The 18,485-nt window shown below is 37.6% G+C and overlaps 1 protein-coding gene across 11 annotated transcripts in view; it reads left to right on the top strand.

Annotated features, from left to right (window-relative positions):
* Positions 1–18,485, top strand: part of Pdlim5 (PDZ and LIM domain 5) — a 169,671-nt gene that overhangs the window by 30,757 nt on the left and 120,429 nt on the right. For all 11 annotated transcript variants that reach the window (XM_037207140.1, XM_028855384.2, XM_028855381.2 and 8 more), the window contains exon 3: positions 17,806–17,957. In XM_037207140.1, coding sequence (XP_037063035.1) covers positions 17,806–17,957 — 152 coding nt within the window. The remainder of the gene's footprint in view (positions 1–17,805; positions 17,958–18,485) is intronic.

Genomic DNA, 18,485 nt, shown 5'->3' with positions numbered 1-18,485 from the left:
AGGAGGAGGGGCTTCTGAAGATTGATGGATATTTTAGTCATTATAGGGAATGCGAAAAGTTTCTCTTTGCTTCTTTTCAGTTGCCTTCAAATCAGAATAGTACCTTGACATCACCTCACATTTAACATAGCATATTATGGTCTGTTGCAATGTTTCTCTTTTGACAGTTACAGTTAATTCTTTCATGATCTTATTCCATTGAATACAATATGGACATAGCCTGCATTTCCCCATCCCAGTAGAAGATGCTGTTAACAGGAAGAGTGAACTCATCCTCTGGGAAGTGCGCCGGACTTATGTCTAACCTGTGTGAAACTAGGTAAAACCAAGCCTATCTATCATATCTGCAGAGAGTAGTCTGCCATGGACCACATATCAACCCACATCAGAGGCTAGCAGGAAAATGGCCACCTTGGAAATGGGAAGAGCATAGCACAGGACAGCTCTAAAAGCAGCTCTTCCTGAGCTGCAAACAAGGTCTCCTGAGCCGAAGTTACAGTATCAGTCTCTTCTCTCTCAAATCTTTTGCAGCTTTCTTGCAGCCTTTGTCCCTTGGTTATTCCCTTGTATTTTCTGGAACATGGCTTCAATTTGGCCTTATCTAGTGTGGAAGGAATAGCACATTTTTTTTTCAGGGTATACATGTCTCTTGAGTCTGAAAGAAACCTGTATTTTCTTGTCATCAATACTCAAATTTTTGACATCAGTCTAGAAGAGTGTTCTGGGACATGTTGTTAATAGGAGACAGGACAGCTATCAGCAGGGGAATGGTCTCTTCTGACTGAGCTTTTCAGAGATTTTTAATCTGATCACAATTTGGTGAAAGGTGGACTTTATTGCTTTCTCTAGGATTCTTAGCTTTGATGATACCTGGTTGTTTGATGTGTCCTGTTAAACTTTGAATTTCATTGGATGTCTTGGCTGACTCTTCTCTAACTGGGACCAGTGTTAATGATTCTATTTTCCTCACGAAATTCCTCCGTAAAACAGTTCTTCTCTGTGTAGTCACTTGAGTCCGACATTTCAGGACCTCTTGGGAGACCAAGGCAACAAAGGTATGGATATATACTGTGTTCACCTCACTGCTCAGAACTTCCAGTAATTGTACAGATGAGAAATAGTAGCATAAGTAAACAGTTATAGCTAGCTTGCTAATCATGTAGTTCAGATGTGGAAAGTTGAGAGACGATCCAAGAAATTATAGTTTATGATGTAAAATTATACTGATAAGCCGTTGCTTTTATTGATGCCAATGTTGCATTAACAAATAATTTGATAAATTAATTTGAATTTACTCAGAAAAAGGTAGGACTGGATTCCTGATAAGCCTCATGCCAGCCAGGTTCTTTTTGTGCTGCCATGTGAATGTGGATTTTATACCTAAGTGACTGTATGTCATTGAAAAATTAATCTTTATTGGCAGAAAACCAAAAGCAAACCTTCATTTCCCACCTTTGTCATAAAGCAGTGTATGTATACTGACTGGGGCATTTTATGTGTAGGTGTGTTCCTTCCCTGTATTCACTAACAGAGATTCCCAATATTTATTAGGGATGTGGTCACTTTTGCCTTTTGGAGGCATTGTAGTGATCTTCACTTTGTTTAGAAAACCCAAGGAATTGAGTGACAGCTTTGCTATCATTGTAGCTGGCAGTCTAGTATTTGTGTTGATATTAGTTATTATTTTTATTACTGTAACCAAACACCTGAGATAAACAATCTAAAGGTAGAAAATTTTGTTTTGGCTCCTGATTTTAAAGGGTTTGGTTAGTGATTCCTTGGCCCATGCACTTAGGGAGAACATTATGATGTTGGGAGAGTGGGGAAAGCTCTTTGTAGTAGTAGACAGCAAGTGGAAAGAGGAACTGGATGCAGAGGTCAGGTGTAACTCTCAGAGGTCCACCCCCTCCTTCAGCTAGGTCAACCTCCAACTGTTTTGACAACCTCCCAAAATAGTACCACCAGCTGAGAACCAAGTTTCAAACACATGAACATTTAAGGGTCATTTAATTTCCAAACCATGACAGTGCTTGAGACAAGAACATAAACTCTTCCAAGTTCTTGAGGTGTTCAGTCAGGTGTTTGATTAAATCACTTCCTGAGGGCACTTAACTGACATTGATTATCCTTAGCTGATAATTTAGCATTAACATAACATTACAGAACTGCTTCCTATTTCTTGTTCCTACTTAAATCTTGAAACAGTTTTCTTTTCTTCTGTTGGACCAAGAACAAATTGGATATTAAATAATCTCTTAGGAATGTATTCTCAGTGCCAGTTAACTTGTTGAATATACCACTGGCATGGTATGTTGCTGCTCCTTCATGGCTTGGAATATTTTTCAATAACAACCAAGGTTTATAACACTTCTGACTGGGAAGTATAGCTATTCTTCATCGAAAACATCAGTGAGATGAATTTCCATTTTATTATCTTCAATTATCAGAAAAAAAAGAATATCACTTTTATTATAAGAGAAATAGTTAATCTACCTTAAAATATTTTGTTTCAATTATCTTGATTGATAGATCATAATTGTATATACTTCTGGGACATAATGTGATGTTTTGATGTGTGTAAACAACATGGATTGGCAAATCTAACTTCAAATGTCCATCATCTTGTTTTAATGGGGGATGGCGCTTTTTTGAGACAGGGTATCATTATGTAGCCCTGGCTGTCCTTAGAACACACTATGTTCTAAGGACTCCAATTTGCAGCAATGCTCATTAAGGAAGGGAATGGCTCAGTTGCCTTTAGCCTACTGGCTATGGGTGGGTTAGGACTTCTGTTGGTCTTTTATGTGTCAAACAAACAGATTGCAAGCCTAGCACCATTTTGAGATCTTTGGCAGCAGTTAACTCTGCAGCTCACACATAATTGAGCCTGTATGATAATGAGTATTCAGAGATGGTAATGCCTGGGGGGCACTCACCAACCTAAGACAGAGCACCCGTGGTGTCTCCATGGTAAGGTGACCTGCTGACACCCCATGCAACCTAAGTCAAAAGCTCATTTTTTAGTAAAAGGGGGACCTGTAGGGCTCAGATCCCCGTTTTGGGTAACTGTTGCCTTGCTTGCTGACCTTGACCTTGATATCCTCCCTATGCTAATTCCCTGCTGGGTTCCACCCTCTGAATGCTTAAGGGAAGTTCCTTGTCTTTGTATCCTGCATAACAGGCATTAACAGCGTAGATGCAAGATTGTAAAACATCTGTAGCAAACTTCTGCCCTCCGGGTTTCTCCCATTGTGCTGTAAACCTGTATTTAAGACTCCTCCCTCCTTCAATAAATGGCATTTGGCATAAAAATATTTTAAATAAATAAATAAATAAATAAACAAAACAAAACAAAAAAACACTATGTAGACCAGGCTAGCATAGAACTTACAGAGATCTGCCTGTCTCTGCCTACAGAATGATGGGTTTAAAGGTGTGCATCACCACATCCAGCTTTTACTTTGTTTTTTTTTTTTTTTTGTTTTTTTTGTTTTTTTTTTTTTTTTTTAGTGAAACTCAAATTTACTCAGGCATTTTTGTAGATACATTATTAATTACATTTATATTGTTATTTAGTAGATCTCAAAACAAAAACCTTTTATTTGAAACTTTGTATACTTTGATTAGTAATTCTCCATATACTCATTTCTCTCAAACATCATTTAAAAGTAATGTACATAATTGCCAGTGACGTTTTGTTTTTGGAGGAATTATTCAGTTTTTAAAATTTCTTATCCCTTGCCAGCCACTTGAAATTGTATAAGGAATAATAGATCAAATTAAATTTATGAATTAGTGTCTTTATATTCTTTTTTAAAACACATTTTCTGTGAGTGTTTGTCTGAATGTATATATGTATGCCTTTCACACACAAGGCCTGTCAAGAGGCCAGAGAGAGCAACAGATATCCTAGACCTATAGTTCCAGCTAGTTTCTGAACCACGCTATTCAGGTGCTGGAAACAGAACTTGGATCCTCTGAAAGAACAGCAAATGCTCTTGAGAGCTGAGCCATCTCTCGAGGCTACCAAGTGTGTGGACAGCCCTCATATCCTGCTGCTGGGAAGTAAAACAATGCTGCTGCCTGAGAAAACAGAATCATTGCTCCTTAGAAGGTTACATAGGATTACCATATGGCCCAATGATTCCTTTCCTAGATGTATACACAAGAGCAGTGAAAACATGACACACAAAAAACATGGCAGCATTCTCAACAGCTCAAAAGGGGAAACAATCTTAGTGACTACCAGTTTAAAAATAAACAATTACTTTATCCACATGATAAGGAATGAGGTACCAATACAGACTACTAAATAAACTTCACAAACATTATAAGAAAAGATAAACAGATCTGAACAGTGGCTGTGCTGGCTAATTTATGTCAACTTGACATAGACTAGAGTGATCTGAAAGGCAGGAACCTCAATTCAGAAAATGCCTTCATAACATCGGACTGCTGTGGGTGGTACCATCCCTGGGCTGGTGGTCCTGGGTTCTATAAGAAAGCAGGCTCAACAAGCATGAAGAGCAAGCCAGTAAGCAGCACCCCTCCATGACCTCTGCATCAGCTCCTGTATTCAGGTTCCTGTCCTGTTTGAGTTCCTGCCCTTACTTCCTTCATTGACTGTCTATGATGTAGAAGTATAAGCCAAATATATCCTTTCTTCTCCAGCCTTAGTGAGGGCTCTGTAATGTGCTACCCCTAGTGAGTGGGTGGGGGACTACTATACTCCCCTAGCCACCAACATTCTGTTTACTAATATTAGCTAATGCCTAAGATGATTGAACATTGCTGTATAGTAGTGCTCATTTGAACCCTTACCAGAGTCACCCTTGGCGCTTTTTTTCCAATATTGTCTGCATTTTCTAGCCTGTGCCTCCAAACAGTTCTCATCATTATCTGACTCCAAAGCTGCTTCCTTGATTTTAGGTATATGTTATAGCATCGTCCCATTGCTCAACAGCAGTCTTCATCTTAGTGCATTTTACTGTTACAGCTTTAGCTGTAGAAATTGATAACCTGTACATATTGATAGCTCAGAGTTCTGAAGGTCAAGCCACCAACAGATTCAGAGTCTAATGAAAACTCACTGGTGCTTGTCATAGTGTCTCACAAAGCAGACCAAATGACCCTCTAGAGGCTCTTTTGTGAGAACACTAATAATCTTTTTCACAGGATGTGGCCCTTTTAACCTAATCTTACTTGGTAAAGCTCTCATCCCTAAACATCACATGGCAGGGTTAGAATTCAACACAGGAATTTTGGGGGCATGTAAACATTCAAAGCATAGCATTTGCATGATGTAAACATATACCGTTTACATCATATACATAAACATAGACAGTGAAAGTAGTATTTTCCCTACTAGCAATAGAACTTAAATACTGCATCTAAAGATGATAGTACTACAAAGAAAAGAAAAGGGAAAAAAAAAAAAAAGCTACGTATATCATTAACTTGAAGGACTAGCATGGCACTCTAAAACTTCCTGGATTTTTTATCTTTGTGAATTCTTTGTCAAATGTTTGCACTTTATTGAATTTTCATTTCATTTGTATTTTGTTTTGTTTCCAAATACTGTGTTTTACATTTACCATCATATTTTGTTTTATCTTGAAGATGTGAAGAGTTTGGGTCTTTGTTCCAGAGTACAGCACATTCTTTTCTACACCATTTTTTTTTTCCTGTTTTCAAGTTAGTATGCATTCCTTTTAAATTTAACAAGTTGATTTGGAACAAAGTTGTTAGAAATCAATCTTGAATCAACTCTGAGAATTGGAGTTTGTGTTAGTGACTTCTCTGATTGTGGGCTTTTCAAGGTGGGGATTTAGAAAAGAAAAGGTACCATTGGCTAGATACCTAGATATGTGTGTTAGTCAGCTTTTTTCGTCGTTATGACCGAGTACATGATATTCAAAAATGGGATTTATTTTGGCCTCCTGCTTCAGAGGTTTCAATACATGGTCCTTTGCTTTGTTGCTTCGGGGCCTGTGGTGAGGCAGAACATTTTGGGGGCACAAGCGGTGGGGGCAGAGGAATGACTGTGCCTGTGCTAGGTGGTTTCTTCCCCCTTTTCAGTCCAGATATCCCTCTTCCCTGTCTTGTCTGGAGGAGCTCTCACAGACACATCTAGACACGCTAGTAACATCTCAGTTTAGTCAAATTGTCAATAACAATAAACCATCATGTATATTTTCACACTTTTAAGTAGAAAAGATAAATATATCAAAAATTGATTTGTTAGGCTTGGGCCATAGTACAAACTCTTTTATTTCTACATCCATTCAAAGAGATGATTTTGGTTTGCAGATGGTTTCGATGGAAGATAACATGCCCAGTACTTTACTCTTTTGATTCTTCCAATGAAAACAAAACACAAGAAACATAATGCTGTTGATGTAACAGTCTTATTAAATAAGAAACACAGAGCCAAATGCAGAGTTAAAAGCCCAAGAGGTCAGAGCAGTAGCTGAGAGCTGAGACTAAAATTTGCTTCCAGCATTCACCCCAATACCTGGCTCCAGGTTTGTTTTTATTAATAAGACCTTCTAACAATTTGTGCTATATACTGCTTATTTGAAAACAAAACAAAACGAAAACGAAAACGTATCATTCCCTACCTCTGAAATATGAGAGTGGAGCATGCCTCAGGGCAGCACCCTTCCCCCAATCTGAAACTTGCCCTAACTCTCGAGAGAACAGTTAGTGAAAATTTGTTATTATTCTAGTGGTTTTGGACTAGAGCCATTTTTATTCCATAAAATTTTGGGTTTCTGATGTTGCTGTAAGTTCAGGTTTAGAAAAGTATCTGCGTTTGCCTGAAGAGACAAGAGAATGTTTTGTACAATCCACCTAAGCTCATGTGCACTATTTAAAAAAAAATCTTAGTTTAGTAGCATCATAGATTTTTATCCTGCCCTCTCCCCCTGTTAGAAATGTTTTCCCTAGTCACCCATTTTATTTATCTTCTGCTTTAACTAATATAAGCAGTCCAGATCTTCTAGTAACTTCCTTTGATTTCTGGACATTGAAATTTATCTTGATTCTTTGTTTTGAGACAGGGTCTCTCTTACATTGCCCTACCTCTCCTGGAACTCATCATGTAGATCATGCTGGCTTCGAACTCACTTACGCCTGCCTCCCTAGTGCTGGGATTAAAGGCATGCACCAGCACACTCGGTTTATCTTGATTCTTACTCACTTATAATATTAATTTTGTTGCTATTTTGAGTAGTTTCATAAAATCTTTATTTTTGGTTGCATGGCTGGTTTTAACAATTTCATGCCAATCCCAAGAATTTTCCCAGTATAATGTTTTGCAATAGGAAAATATGAATAATATATATTAAGCATTTGGGCAATAATAAAAATTTATTACAGCGAAAATAGCTACTAATGGTATGGCAATTAGATAAATGAAAGATCAGTAACTGTGTAAAGTATTTATTATCTTCAAGTTGAAAGAGATTCTAGAGTCATTTTATCCTACAGTCCCATACAGCTCAGAGGAATGCAGACAGATCAGTGACTTGCTCAGAGGCACAGGTCTGCTAAAAGGCCTGAGCTAGAACAGCCTTCAGGTTTCCTTGTAATAAAATATTGGGCGGATGTTGGTTATCATACAAGTACATACAGCTTGTGCAATTATAATTGGCCACAAATAGTCTGGACTTCACGTTAGTGTGATCAAACAGAATATGAAATGTGCATTGACAAAGGTACAGTATTTTCCACTCTATATTAAATATGAGCAAAATGCCTTTGATTTATGCTGTAGTATTTTATCAGATGCTTATTCTGTTTAATCCATGTATGATAGACTAAAAAGGAAGATGTGATATGGTCATTTCTTAGAAGCAGCATGCTTACAGTGTGGTCTGCAGACCAGCAACAGTGTGGACAGACTTGAAATACAGAAATGGAAAGTAACTGTTTATAAAACTTATGCAGTAGTGTGTGTGTGTGTGTGTGTGTGTGTGTGTGTGTGTGTGTCATAGATACCTGGAGTGATTACTCCTATTTTTCCAGAAATGTATTCAGAATTATTGCCATGTGATAGACTAGGGAGAAGGAGGACTCTGGTCACAAGCAGTCTGAGAAGTTTTTTTTTGCTTTGTGGAGAGCCAATCCCTGTGAACAGTGAGAATGAATGAAACATCAGATGAGAGAGAGGGCCATGTCCTTTTGTATTTGTTCTTGAGATTGAAGGCATTGCTTTGTTGGAATAGTTATTAGATGTTGATTTATGCTATGAAGACTGGAGTTTTAAAAAAATTAAAAATTTTAAAGCTACACTTATCTCTTATTTGCTTGCAGAAATCTTTTTTTTTCACCATTAAAAATAAATTTTCCGTCTTCTTTGAGCATTCCTAAATTTTCCTGATGTTAATGGAGTTTTATCTTAAGACATCTGAAGATGGTTTGCTTGTGGACTATGGAGAATTCTCTTCTCGCTGTACTAGTACTCTGGTGCTGGTGGTTAGGAGCCGTGCTTTGAAAAGCTCTGTTCTAAGGTTTCATTAAATCATAAGTTCTTCAGTTTTGGGGTCATAGATGTTTTGAGAATTTGGGGAAAGTTCCACTAGATGGAAAAATGCATCCATGCTTGTGTGTGATTTCAGGTGACCTGTGAACAGAACCTGGCGGAGGAGGGAGGATGTTTGTAATATATGGTTATCCTTGTTCATCTGTTCCAGGGTAAACCAGAACTCACTAATTCTCTTTAATCTTTTTAGTTAATTGTGACTTTGTTTTTGATTTTTTTAAAAGCCATTTCTCTAAGTGTTCCAGATAGGATCACTGAATTTTCTATTTGTGACAAGTTTACTTGGTTTTGAGATGTTAGTGGATGTGTTCATTTTACAAACAACCAAACCTTTACATTTCTGGTAGACTAGTGTTTACCTTCTAACTGCAAAAAGCATGAAATCTTTGGGCATAGACACACAAATTGACTATAAAGTGCAAATGTTAATGCAGCATTTCAGTAGTAAAGCATAGCTTAAGAAGATGTTTGTGTCTTATTTGGACATGATGGGATGGAATAAGAAGTGGTGTCTAGTGAGCTGGTATTAGCACAGGTTCTGTGTTTGAACTAGGTGGTTCAGTAACTACATAAGGACAGACGTAAACACTGACTCACCTCTGTTTGGTTAGTAATTCATAATGACACATACTTTGAGGTATTCTCTTTACTGCTTCCTTATAAGGCATTTTCCACCCTCACTTTTGGGTAAAATTGCTTATAGTTTGAATCACAAACCCCAAAACAAACCCGCAGTTAAAGTGCTTGCATGAGTCAGAATCTCGTTCTTTTCTCCAGTGAGGTTGCTAGTAATTGCTTGCTGGTCTTGCCTTTCTACTGCTCCAACCTACAAAGAGCCAAATCATTTTATCTCAAAGAGAAAGGCATCAAACACAAAGCAAGCTCAACTTTTAAAGGGATCCCACCAGTTAGACATCTGGTAGTCTACTTTCTTTTACTGTAACAAGATTTTTGGTTTGGGGCATTTTATAAAGGTAAAAATTTTATTTAGCTCATAGTCTTGAAACAAATTGGGCCTCGATATATAGAGTAGCTGTAAAATGAAGTGAACCACTGCATGCTTATATTTCTTAGGGTTTGATAGGATAGAATAAGAAGCTATTTTAACAAATGAGGGGAGATATAGTCATTTTACTGAAACAGTATTAGCAGACATGGATTAGTTTTGGAGAGTGAAAATCCAGGATTAGGCTACACCTTGGTGAAGGCCTTCTTTTCTGGGTAGCCATGTGGTAAATGGCATCGTGTGGGGTGACTGTGGGTGTAGTGAGAAGTCATGTGGCAATATGGGAAGCCAGAGAGAAGGGTTGTACCTGTACCCAGCCTTGCTCTTTATGAACTGTTCTTGTGGAAACTGGGGGCTCACAGTAATTGGGGGCTCACAGTAATTCCTTCTGAGGACAGTGCATCAGCACCATTTCCAAGATGTAAAACACAGCCACCCATCACAGCTCCCAAACCAGTGACAGCCATTTTAAAATGTCCTTTAGCAGCAGTTGAAGACTGCTTCATGTACAGACATTGTACAGTAGCATAAGATGAACATGAAGTACTCTACTATAATGTTGTAAGATAGATTAATAAGGATTAGAGTGATGGTAAGCAAGTTGGGATTTGGGAATTCTTTTTAAAACCATACTTCATGACTTTTGTTTTTATTTATTTATATTTACTTTTGCTTCGTTTTGGTTTATTAGCCTCTATTTGCTAATAAAACACCCCTGGCATTTTATTTGTGATATTGATGCTGGGGTGGTGTTTGCTCATCAAAACAAGTTCTGTTGTAGATGTGGTTTTACATTCTTACATGTTTTTGAGAGTTGATCATAGAACAAGCTACATTATAGTGCCCTGGAAAATGCACTGGACACAGGTTCTTAGAAAATTTCCACCAGAGACTCATGTTTTTGGATTTAATTTTTAAATTCTATATGAGATATAGTAGTAGAAATATTGGAAAAGACATTTTAAAACAAAATTAAACATTGCTTATTAATTAGATTAAAAGCCCTACCCTTTCCAATTCTTTGCCTCAATAAAATCCTGTTCATCAGATAGACAAGGCCTTTTAGCACCCCCACCCCCACCCCCTTCCCCCCCACCCCCACACGTTTTGGTAATTGGCATTAGAAAAACAATAGCTTTTATAGCTTTTATTTTCCCATGGTTTGGTTCTCATGGTTTTTTGACATGGGAAACTAGCGTTCCTTCCTGGAACTATCATAGTTATTGTTCCTTTTTTACATTTGCTAAGTCGGTGGCATTCCTGCCATACTGGTGGTGCTAGGGTCATGTGTTTCCAAGCATTCCGAATTTGTTGAAAGTATGCAGAAGGCAGAAAGCTTGGACTTGCTAACATTTCATCATTGTAGGTATATGTCTCCCACTTGTTACCCTACATGCTGTCTTCATTACAGGACCCTTTCCAAAATCAGTTTCTTTTGAACTAACAATAACTGCTGTGTTAGTGAAATTCCAGAATCAAAGTATTGTTGTGTTTATTTTAAAGCTGATTTCTACAATGAACTTGGGCTTATATATTTTCAGTATGTCATTTCTGTGCTGGTATTTTCTGACTTTTTAAATTGCAACCCTATGTCCCATTAAAGGGAAAAAAAGGTTTTTACTTGTTTATTGAGCATTTTTTATAATTTGGAAAGGTAAATTTCATTAGAGAATCTAAAACAGGGTCACTACTGTAGCCAGGCTTTGCACAGTTTAGCAGCTGATTGGATGATCACTGTAAAGGAGGCTCTTAGGAGGTAGACTGCTTGGATGGTCTGCGCTCTGTTTCTGTGAGGAAGGTGTCTTCAAGTGGTTGTTAGTGGCTCTGGGTAGGTGGGAGTGACAGGACAGTGTCACCCTTCAGAAGTCACAAGGAACTTCCTAGGGAGTCAGATAGCCTTTTAACCAGCATGTGTTGGAGATCCCTGTCTTGGTAGTTGCCTGTCTCTGGTGTCTTCTTTTCCTCTTAGTTTTTAAAGGTGCAGCGCTGCCTTTTCTCTTTAGTTAAAAAGTTCTTGAAGAAACCCTACAGGAACCATGTATTTGTAAGGAAGATAAACAGTTTAGGGACTCGTAGTTACTAAGTTTACTTAAGTTCTTAAGTAAAATTTATTATTTGTTAAGTAAAATTCTTAAATAAATTAAAAAGTTACTCAGCCTTTAATGACATAAATATAGCTGTGGCAACATTGGTTCTAAATCATACTAATGATAGCCATGTGTATTATTTTAGCAGCTTGTATCACGATGGGAGGTATTTCTGTTTAGCTTACATAGCTTGTCTGTGTGGCTGTGGATGCACATTGAGAGACAAGGCTTGGGTATGTTTTTCCTGTCCCTGGGGTGCCTCTCTTCCCTTGTCCTCCTGGCTCCTGTTCCACCTTCTGCAATCAGTACCCTCTGGTTTTCTCCTGTGTGCTTCGTGACTTGCTTTACTGTTAGTCCATCTCTCACCGTGAACTCAAGGCTTCTTCACCAGCATCCACTTAGAATCCATTAGCCTCTTGGTACAATGATGGCACTTAATTCTTAGGTTAAGCCAGTGATAGGTTATCACCATACTGTGATAATGGAGTTTGGACAGCTCTGATTTGGATAGTAGAAAGCAGGTTAGGAAGATGCTCCAGAGCCCAGGAAAGACAATTATAGACAGATTTTTTTTTCATTGGGCCATGAGCTCACAAAAAAATGACACAGAGACTTATTAATTATGAAAGCTTGGCCTTAGCTTAGGCTTGTCCCATTAGTTCTTATAACTTAAATTAACTCATATTTTTAAATCTATGTTCTTTTGCATGGCTGGGTTACCTTTACTCTGTATTGCCCATCCTGTTTGCTGACATCTGGCTGAAGACTCTATCTTTCTTCTTTCCAGAGCTCTCTCTGTCTAGACGTCCTGCCTATAGCCCCTGCCTAGCTATTGGCCGTTTAGCTTTTTATTTAACCAAACACAGTGAGTGACACATCCTCACACAGTGTAAAGGAATACTGTAACACAACAGACAGTGAGTGAAGGAGGGGAGTGATTGGCCTTTCTTCTAGGACGGGAAGGGAAAGACAGAAGCAGATCTGACCAATATGAATAATAATAAGATTTAGGCAATATGAACTTATGAGAAAAATAGAGAAAATTTATTGTGTGTTTTGACATGTACTAGCATTGTGATCATCAGTAAGTGGCTCCACGAGGCATACAGAACTTTACTCATCATTTTCAAAGAAAGCTGAGCTTAGAGAGGCCATGCCAGCAAACAGTGTGAATATGAACTCGTTACTGTCTATCTTCAAAGCCTGTGCTCAGTAATGCATTCTTACTCGCTGTATAAATGTACCAAGGCCTTCAACCATTTGGAATCTTTCTCAATTATAGAACAGACCAAGAATACCTGACTGTAATAAAGAATATTGAAGGATGTACTGAAGTTTCTGACTTACTGTTGATGTTCAGTAAATAGTACTCATTGCCTTGTGACTCCTGTTGCATGATATTTTGTTTGTGTTCTGACAAACAAAGCATGCTTGGAGATCAGAGGGCAGAGATAGCCACTAGTTAACCATAGAGGCCAGGCAGTGGTGGCACACACCTTTAATTTCAGCACTTGGGAGGAAGAAGCAGGAAGATCAGGAGTTCAAGGCCACCCTGGACTACAACAAGATTGAACCAGTCTAAAAGAGATACAGAGTCCAGTGGTGGTGGTGCACACATTTGATCCAAGCACATGGGAGGATCATGCCTTTGATCCCAGCACATGGGAGGTGGAGATAGGAATATAAGGTGGGTAGAGACAGAATCGGCCCCATTCAGTCTGAGGATTCAGAGACAGGATGTGCCCCCCCCCCATTCATTTTGAGAATTCCTAGAAACAGAATGTTATTCTGAGACTTTGTAGAGGTAAGAAGTCTCTGGTGGCTGGTTACTATGCATCTGTGATTTTTCAGCTTTCACCCCAATATGTGACTCCGGGTTTTTATTGATAAGACTAATTAGGGTCACGCTTCAGACTCCCTCCTTTCTTAGAACACTAAAAGACATGAGGCAGGATGAGCTACCTTCCTACAATGCTGGGAGAAGGTTTACCATTGGGTATTTCTAGTGAAATTAAGATGAGCTGAGGGAAGCCCAAGGCTCTAATTCTGGTTTCCACGTAGCATAGGCAGTCTCTGTTCTCTACTTAGTGAAGTCTGGATTTCTTTTTAAGAGGAAAATCTAATGTATAATTACAGATAATGGGTTAAAATGCATCTATTCCTATAGATGAGTGATGATAGATCCTTTCCCTCTAGGTAAAGATCCTGCTTTCTTAGCACCCAGAGCCCTGTATTGCTGCCTCTTCAGCACTGGCGAGAGGAATTGAATTCAGAGCTAGCTCCAGTGTGTGCAGCCACATTAGCTTGCAAGCTCAGTGAGACTAGATAGTTAAGAATTTTTAAAGAAACATGTAGCTACAATTAAGTATAGAAAATTGGTTAACAGTGCTGACAGATGGATAGACAGAATAAAGGGAAAAGCTTTTCCATGTCATTAGTTTGATTTTTACAGAGCTTGATTCAGGAACCTCTGATGGCTGTTTATTCCTACACATTGTGTATTCACAGAAGACGAGGGACTGCTTTGTAACATGTACAGGGTACACTGGTGACAGAAAATAATCACTGCTTGAAACAAATGTAGCTATTCAGATTTCTTTACAAGTTGTAGAAGATGAGCTATATAAATAATAAGTGACCCTTAGCTGTTCACCAACTGATGAATAGAAAATGAAGATATGGTATATTTACTGTTCAGCTATTAAAAAAATAAAATGAGTGGGTAAATAGGTGGAGCTGGAGAAAATCCTGATTGAGATAATCCTGGCCCGGAAAGACAAACATTGTATGTTTTCTTTAACTTATGGGTGTTAGCTGTGACTCTTTAGGTATGTGCTTTTCATTTGGAATACTCAGAGAGGTCAGGACATTACTAAGGGGTCATGGGGGGTTCTTTTAAGGGAAGGGGGAATAGAAGGCATGGGTATAAAGCCTTAAAAGGAAATTATGGCAGGAAGGAATAAATTGGGGTTGGGCAGGGGAGGATGGGTTGGAAGATGGCAGCTGGGAGGGATAAGTAACACTAAAGACTTTTCAGAGAAGCCACACGAAAACCTGCTATTGCAGAAGCTTCCTAAAATAATATCCACACATACCAAAAAATATTAAAATGGAATTATCCTATAATGGGACAACAGTGGCCTTACTAGACAACAGATGATAACAAATAAAGACCCAGTCCTAGAAATTGGTAGCTTTTGGAGTTGTTAACTATTGAGGTCCTCCAAACCCTCAAACATTTCAGGCTGTTGCCAGCACTCTTAGTTACCCTCCAGAACTTTCTATTTTTTTTTTTTTTGTTTGTTTGTTTGTTTGCCAATAGTGCAGTAAGAGTGTGTGAGCTATATAGATAGCAATTTTATTTAGGCTTAGCATTCTGGATGTCCAGAGTTAAAGGGCCATACCTGGTGATGGCATTCTTCCTGACAGACCTCCATAGTGTGCAAAGAGGGTGTGTCTTGGGAAGGCAGGAGTGGTAGGGCAGGCTCCATTTCTGTTCTTTTTATAGCCACCAGGATTTCATCATGGGAGCCCTATCCTAATGACCATATTGAATACTAATCACACAGGGCCCAACTCCAAACATCATAGTCAGATTAAGTTTCTTAAGTACTTCTCAAGATTAAATCTCAGCACGTAGATCCTTGGGGACGTACTCATATCACATTTAAACTTCAGCAACCACCATTTTGGAAATGTGCAAATAGATAATAGGTAAGATCGAGGTGAAAGATGATCAGGGTGTGGTCAGACAAGGAAAAGAGAGGACTGACAACATTTAGTTACTTTCCTATGTGTTTCTCAAGAAAGAGACAGGATTCATGAAGCTGTATGAGATCTCTATGTTCCCTGACCTGAAGGTAAGGGCAAGATAAAGAGTTCTGAGAGAGAATGGTGAGAAGTCAGTTGTGAACATTTTGAGACTACGCTAGGATCTTAACAAATAGTAGGCATATGGAGCCAGGGAGCACTACAGTTTCATTGATCCTGTCTTTGGCATGACATTCTTTCTGCATCATGTATTACCTTTATACAAATTCTGGAAAAGAAAGTATTTAAATTGCTCCTGTTTAGCATATTTAAAACAAATGCCACAGGCTTCCTTCCCTGTTTGTGTTTTAATGTGTCTGTGTGTGAGGATGATGCTGAGGTAATTGAGTTGAATTTTTGTTTCTGGTTCACTTTACTTATATGCTTGCTCCCCTTGACCAAAATAAAGTATAGGATGAGCTGTTTTGTTTATGGTTACCCTCATTATCTGGATTCTGAATTTTAGTGTATTTGCTTATTTTAATAGGGAATAGCCTTCCCTTTGTCTTCTGGGCTATATTTTCATTTTGTGAAGAGACCTGTAACTTTGTAATGGTAGTTTGCATATAGATGAACTTTAAAGACTGTGTTGGAGAAGACCCTAGGATCATCTGGGTAACTTCCACATTTCTCATGATAGCAATCTGAAGTCAAGGGAATAGCAGCAGCTAGCATTTATTGAGTTCTTATGTCATGTAATCATTGTAACAATCCTTTAAATGAGTGAATTGAGTTTCCCCAAATCACATACAAAGTAATGGCATGGTTGGCTTCAGCAACTGTTTCCCTTGGAAATGTGCATACAGTTTCTATAATGTAGTTTTGTGCAGTAGACATGAATAGTTAATATGTCTTCTACTATTAGAGTAAATGTTTTCTTTGATATTTAAATTAATAAAAAGAAATGCTATTCCATTAGCTTACATATTACTTAGTGCAGTGAAACTGTGTGAATTACTGAGTAGAATGCATGTTTAGTGAAAGTCTGTGATGGATGAAATACATGTACTGTTCATGTTTGTCATTTTATCGCTCAGCACTATTTTTTTAATTAGATCTAAATGATTATTTTTGTGTATTGGGATTTGTCTGCCTTAAGGAAAGAATTTGAGAACTGATAATATTGAAAAACTAAATGAACATAATGTATTGTATTTATTCCTTTGTCCCAAATTATATAGTGTAGCACCCAGTACACTAGTTTGGTAAACTAGGAGTTTGTTTTCTTTCTTCATTTTAATTAGTATTTTTTTTTACTAATATTTTCTTTTAAGCTTAAAAAAAATAATGTGATGGTGGGAAAATGTTTGTAACTTAAGAGTTAGCTACTTAAGTATTGTCAAGTGTACAATTAGGCTGTATTAGTGGGGTGTATTCACAGTGTTATTTATGTAGTTCCCATCACTGTTTATTGAAAACTTTCATTGTCCCAAGTAGGATCTCTATGACATCTTACTGGCTAATTTCTGGTTTGGGCCTGGTCTCATCTATTTACAGCCACCCAGTATAATGTAATAATCTGCTTAGACTAGTTGAATGCTAAGCTTGTCATTGAGTTAGAATGGTTCCTTTTGTCTGTATTTGTTTCGTATTTCTAGCTATTTATGAAAACTGCCTTTTTTTTTTTTTTTTTTTTTTACATATTGTAATTTTATATTTGCTTTCCGGAGGTGATGAAAAACATGTATTTGCAACTTGTAGGAGATCAAACTAAATGATGTAAACATCCAGGCATTTTTATTGAGTAACCAAAGAAACACTGGGGATTAAGGACTGTGATACACAAAAAAAGTCTGGCAGTCTCAAATCAATGCATTTCCTTCCCTTCCTGTTAGATGCCTAGAGCAGGAAGCACACCAGTATAAAAGATACTTGGGCCTGTGATCTAAAAGAAGTTAATCCCCAAATGCGGATGTGAGCTGGACTTAGGAGAAGGAGTGCGCCAAGATCCTTCTTTCATGTTTGTATGCAAACAGAAATACAGCAGTTTAAAAAAATTTATTTTAAAAATTAATGCTTTGTTTTAGGTTCTATTCCTTTTCTTTTGCTGATATGTGAAGTTTTCATGGATACTTCTTTTTCTGTTTCTCAACCATCATGCACTACTATTGCATAGTAAATAAATGGGGAAATTATCAGAGACTATTTTTCAGACTATTATTTGTTTTTGAATAAAGAATTTAAGAAAAAAGCATGAAAATAATTTCAATTTTAACTTCTTTTATCAAGCAAGATAATTTTATGTTGCCCAATAGCATATTAATGGAATTTTTTGTATGAACAACGTATAATTTTATGTGCATTAGTGTTCTTGTGTTTTAAACAGTGATGTTTCTAATGAGATTTGTTTATTGCAGCTGAAAGATGGTGGCAAGGCATCACAGGCACATGTGAGAATAGGCGATGTGGTCCTCAGCATTGATGGAATTAGTGCACATGGAATGACTCATCTTGAAGCCCAGAACAAGATTAAGGGTTGTACAGGCTCCTTGAATATGACTCTGCAAAGGTAGGTTGAATTTTGTCACTGAGAGAGAACTCAACATCGAGGAACTATTTCTGTGTGTTTGATTCATGCTATGTAAGAAGCAGTTTTTATATTGCTGTTTCAGGAAAATAAATAAAAGTATAGTAGCTCTTCAATTGGATATTCATGCGACATGTGAATTGATGAAAACAGTGGGCCATTTTTCTTGTTATCCATGTCTTCATGAACACTGGTTGTATGGTTTTTGCAAATTCAAGAATTCCTGAAAATTTTCAGTAGGGTTTAGGCTAAGAATTTTTATTGTAGGATAAATTGTTGCTTCATATTCTGAGCAGTATATTAGGGTATGGCCTTCTGTGATCTGGTTTGACTTCTCTAGTTTCTTTTTTACCTTTCTTGTTTTGAATAGATAAACATTTTCAATATATGTACTTGAAGACTGGAGTTATAAATTTCATGAGTTTTTTTTGTTAAGTTCTTCTGTCCTCACAATGAATTGTATTCTTACTGATGATAATAAGTCAGGTGTTTTGAGTATCCCAACACTGG

This window comes from Peromyscus leucopus, chromosome 6 (genome assembly GCF_004664715.2).
Source record: "Peromyscus leucopus breed LL Stock chromosome 6, UCI_PerLeu_2.1, whole genome shotgun sequence".
NCBI classification, from domain to species: domain Eukaryota; kingdom Metazoa; phylum Chordata; class Mammalia; order Rodentia; family Cricetidae; genus Peromyscus; species Peromyscus leucopus.
The sequence above is the reverse complement of the archived record's forward strand: the minus strand, read 5'-3'. Positions and strand labels throughout refer to the sequence as shown.